General features: G+C 31.4%; 1 protein-coding gene across 2 annotated transcripts; it reads left to right on the top strand.

Annotated features, from left to right (window-relative positions):
• Positions 1 to 1,246: 1,246 nt before the first annotated feature.
• LOC145166864 (serine/threonine-protein kinase ATG1c-like) lies at positions 1,247 to 4,878 on the top strand. Of its 2 annotated transcripts, XM_079085917.1 has the most exons (9): positions 1,247 to 1,414; positions 1,517 to 1,613; positions 1,835 to 1,939; positions 2,258 to 2,317; positions 2,565 to 2,690; positions 2,789 to 3,153; positions 3,256 to 3,544; positions 3,839 to 3,991; positions 4,626 to 4,878. In XM_079085917.1, the coding sequence occupies exons 6-8, from the start codon at positions 3,091 to 3,093 to the stop codon at positions 3,898 to 3,900; spliced, it is 414 nt and encodes a 137-aa protein (XP_078942043.1). In that variant the 5' UTR covers positions 1,247 to 1,414; positions 1,517 to 1,613; positions 1,835 to 1,939; positions 2,258 to 2,317; positions 2,565 to 2,690; positions 2,789 to 3,090; the 3' UTR covers positions 3,901 to 3,991; positions 4,626 to 4,878. The 2 variants fall into 2 exon arrangements, with proteins under 2 accessions (XP_078942043.1, XP_078942044.1); XM_079085918.1 differs by lacking the exon at positions 1,517 to 1,613.
• The last annotated feature ends 253 nt before the right edge of the window (positions 4,879 to 5,131 follow it).

Below are 5,131 nucleotides of genomic sequence, written 5' to 3'. Positions count from 1 at the left end.
TTGTCTCATGCGGGTCAATTGTTTTTAACTATCCGGGGCAAGATTTAAATTTTGTGCCCTTATATATAAAAATTTTACAAAATCAAAAATGCAATATATTTTATAATCAAACAAACAATACAAACAAAAACTTACAGGAATCACCTAAAATGATGTGTTAGTGCATTTTTTTGAAGCAAAAACATCTTTTATTTTAGAATAATCAATATTTTGTAAAAAATCACTTTCGATATTAAAATTGTAATCCATTCAATCTTCTTGAGTCATACTTTGAAAATACGATTTCAAGAGCTTCGATTTTGAGAAGCTTCTCTCCGCAGAAACAACTGTAACCAACACCATCAACAATATCATATATGCAAGCAACACATTAGGAAACATATCCATTCTTCTTACATACTGTACGTCAAAAATATTAAAATCACATGGTTTATCTTTCTCAACAAAGTCTTTTTTATTCAAAATCCTTAGAAATATCAACTGAACTATTAGAAGTACTTGTGGAATATTAAAATTATTAACCGGATTATTTTCACTAACATTTTGACTTCTAACAAAAAAATCTATTCAAAGACCCCTCTTAATTAATTAGCATCTTCTTGTTCCCTTTTTCATTTTGAGCAAACAAAGATATAACCTAAACAATGTTTTCATTTTTTATTCCACTTTCAAGATGTCAAGAAATCTGAAAAATGAACCAAAAAATAAAAAATAAAAACCCATTTTTAATAACTACTGTCGAATAACAATGAATGAAAGAAACTACTGTCTGATCAGAAAATGAATCAATGAATCAGAAATCAGAAATAAGCGAAACACAATAGACAACATTTTACCTGAAGCAAACCACAAATAAATGAGAAAGATTGATGGCAGCAGATTCCGAGCTTACCCAAGCTCGAACAAAAGAGAAGACTCTTTTTATCTATAAATTGAATCACTTAATAACATAATACACATAAATCGAAATACAGAAATCACCCAAATAACTTAAAGAGAAATAGTATTTTTTTTTCTTTATCCAACTCCAATACTCAAACTGAATCAACCTCACTACAAACAAAATGATATTTAGTGGCACACAATTTTAATGGCATATCGTTTTTATGCCACTCTAGTATTTTAATGGCATATTTTTATATGCCACTATAAAATTAATAGATTTAATAAGAGTTAATAAAAAGTTTATGCCACTAATATTAATAAGAAGTGCCCTAAAGTTATTAAATGTCTATTTTCAAACAGTCTTTGTGTTGTCATTCTCGCGTCTCACCGTAGATCCATCGATCGATTAAGCTAGTGGATGCTTCAAGTAGCTCCCTTCGAGAACTAATGATTGAGACCTATAAGTGCAAGAACACTAACCGATCGCCTATTCAAGATCTCAAAGGCGGTCCCTACAATGTAATCAATTGTAAGATTTTATTCTTTATCTTCTCTTGTTGTCATTTCTCATCTGTGTCCTCCTCTATCACCTGTAATTGCTGTCCAACCCCACTCTTTGTCACTAACGAAGGCTGAGAATCGGCATCGCTTGGCGTCCCTCGGCCCCAAACCCTCCCCTCCAGAACTCGTGAACCCTAGGGGTGGTCAAAATCGCTTTTAGGCCGAAGGTTGTTATGGATTTCATCTATATTTTAGTTTCAGTTTGTTGCTTATTACATTTGCATCCTCTACCACTGTTCAAAGTTTTTATTTTTTCCTACTTTATTAGTCGAACACCAAGTGTTCGATGAAATTCCTTAATGAGAACGAACAATATATATATATGCCCTTTATTCGTCACTGTTACCACAATTGTAACTTTGTTTTTCTTTTTTTGTTAATTTTGAAGGTGAAGTAGGAAAAGAAGTATGTCTCATAGGAAGTTTGAGCACCCTGTACATGGTTCCCATGGATTTTTATCCAAGGAAACATGTTGCTCTCCATAGAGGGAGAGGTATACATTTTTTTTGTTGTGAACAATGATGTTTCCTCCTTAATTTCCTATTATTGGCTGCTTTTGCTTAATCCTTATTGGCATAATCACTTGAGCTACTGATAATCTTAGACCTAAAAGCACATTCTGATATGATAAAGTCTTTTTGTCTTTTTTATTAGACTTTAATCAAAACCAGATGATTATATTTGTTAATATTTTGTCCCACTTGTCAAGTCCTGCCCCATATAACAAATGCAGCCTGCCTCTTCTAGATTATGTTGGTTGACTCATAAACTTAATTTAAGAGGACTGATTGACTTGTGTTTTTTGTGATAGATGACTCAAGGGCTAGCACAAACATTCCATGATGGCTTCTCGGTTGGAGGCATGTCACAGGTAATCTCTCTCTCTCTCTCTCTCTCTCTCTCTCTCTCAAGTAACCATTCTTAGTTTCGTTTACATATGGATAATTTGTTTAATAATCATATGAGAACATGAGGGAAGAAGACTTAAGGTAAGGGGAGTGGCTTACTCATTGTTATGCCCTTCTTTCTGAAAGCATCAAGACAAAAGATATAGAAACACTTGTGTCATGTTTATTCAAAAAGAAACAACAACTTAATTGTCTTGAAACAACATGCAGGATTTCTTGGGTGATGATTTTTGGTAAATAACGAATTTGGACCTGGAAATCGTAAATCATCAGAAGGGAATCTGAAAGAATCTTTGAGATCAATCGATCCCAGACCCGTAAATATCCGTTCCAAAGGTAAGTTTTCCATATATTTCCATTGTTAAATGTTAAACTATTAATCTTTCTTACATCATCATGAAAGTAAGTTATTGAATTTATCTTGATTTGTACAGTTATGGACTCGGTGTAGTTGATTGATTTGGATTATGTTTTGGTATCTGGTCCACTAGGGGATACTTCATCTATAGCAAGTGTTAGTAAAGTGAGCCAAAAAGCATTTAAATCAGGAAGCCCACCTGTATATTCTAGGGTGAACATTCATTAAACACCTAGTGCACCTTTGCCCATCATTGGTGGGACCTCTAGTAAAATCCGGTTGACCGGGAGCTTTGAAAGTCAATGCTCTGCACCCTCTGGAACATCTGATGGATCGGTTGATATAGTTGATGCTTTAGAACAACCATCAACTGACAGCATGACAAGAATCAAGTCATTGCATGATTGCGCCTCTGCTATCTCTGACTTGGTCAATGAGAAGGTGTGTTGGAAAACAGTTTATACTTTAAATGCTACTTTGATGCTTTCTGTAAATTAGTTTACTTTTTGTTTCTGATTGTTTTCATTTCTTGTTTTGGAAAAGATCGAGTCTGGGAATCGAATTGAAGCGTTTTCAATTCAGCTTGTGATTCTTGCTATATGGAAGCAAGCACTGGATATCTGTCACACACAGGCTGCTTCAGCTATTAAAGGAAGTCCAAACCTAGATATTTCAACTTCTAACAAGATCTCAAAAAGGGAACGCGATAATACTAATATTAATGAATGTCTGGAAAATGCAAAGTTTCCAGAGGATGTTTGTTTTTATATTGAGAGAATATTTCTTGGTGAAGTTGAAACTGTCGAGGAACTTACCAAAGTTATAGAGCCTGGTATGCCTTTTAAATATTTGTTTTGCTTATGATGAATTGTTCATATATTGGCATATATTATCTATCATCTAATCAGGCAAAAATAGTATTAATTTTTAGTCTTTAATAGTCATGATCTTGTGATTGATGTTTAAACTAGTTTCGTATTGGGTTCAGAGACAACACTAACTCTACTTCGACATATTGATTGTTGCATCTATTACTCATTTAAATACATTTCAAGGGGATTGGACGATCTTTTATTTTTATCCTTCTTTTTAATGCAAACTTTTTGTTTTATTTTGGTATGTGAAGATGAAAAGCAAGCTATGGATCACAACTTGCAACAACTTTTCACCCATGTTGTAAAGCTGTGAAAAGTCAATTGCAAAACGTTCATGGTGCACTTATGGTTCAATTGTTCTTGGTGATTCATATTTAAAGCAACTGTGGCTCAAGGAAGTCAAGGTAATCATAATATTTTTAATCTTTTATTTGATTGTAAATCAAGGCCCTCATAATGTGAAAATTACTTATTGAAGTGTTAGAAGGGCAAAATGGTCATTTACTGTCACTAGTCTAAGATGTGATCATATACCGTATTGTAGAGACTAAAGTATGGCTGCAAAAGCAAAAGATTAAAATAATTAATTTGTGCTTAATGAGTAATTAGTGATTAAGAAGAAAATACAACTTTTATTTCACTAGACAAAATTCTTTTTTATTTGTTAGTATGTTTATAAACAAAAGAAACAAACGTGATTATAGAATATAAATTACTAAAAGTATAAAACACAAAATAAAGAAATTTATCATTAGATAATATGATTTAAGTTTTAAAATATTAAATCTATTTATTCGTCATTAATTTCTTATTTTATTTTGTCATCTTAACTTGCATTTTTGTCGAAATGTATTTGTTAGTTATAACTTTATTTTGTTATATGCTAATCGTTGGTTAATATTGTTGTGTATATAACATTAAAATGAACCCATCTACTTTGATGTGCTATGTAATAGTATATTGTATTAATTTTCTTATTTAGCTTTTAATAAGTTATAACTTGAAGTTGAAGTTGCTAAAGTTATAGTTTGTTTACAGGAAGAAGTTTCTAACCTTCAACAACAATTATATGACAAGATCATGAAAGAAAGACAAGTGAGCAAGTTATTTGAAGAAATGCGGTGATGAATAATATGCGAGTTTTTGTAGAAACTACAAGCATCTAATGCATTATAAAAAAGGAAACCTTTTACTCGATTCTTTGACAAAGAATTTATCGAAATTGTAATTATTTTGCATATTATTGTTTGTTAGTTAACTTTTGTTTCAAATAATGATATTGGTATGTCAATTTATAATCTTAATTGGATTTTTATTATTTCAATTGAATCAAAAAAGTAATTGGACCTAATTTCTGAATATATATATATATATATATATATATATATATATATATATATATATATATATATATATTTGCTAGAGCATGTGCCCCTAAAAGTAGGAAAATGACTTATTTTAACAAATGTATTAGTGGTATAAAAAAAGTGTCACTAAAACTAAAAATGTTATAGTGACATAACCGAAAATGCCACTAAAACCCG

Source organism: Lactuca virosa, chromosome 3 (genome assembly GCF_052849685.1).
Source record: "Lactuca virosa cultivar CGN04683 chromosome 3, Lactuca_virosa_CGN04683_v6, whole genome shotgun sequence".
Classification (NCBI taxonomy): Eukaryota; Viridiplantae; Streptophyta; class Magnoliopsida; order Asterales; family Asteraceae; genus Lactuca; species Lactuca virosa.
This window is presented reverse-complemented; position numbering and strand designations above follow the sequence as displayed.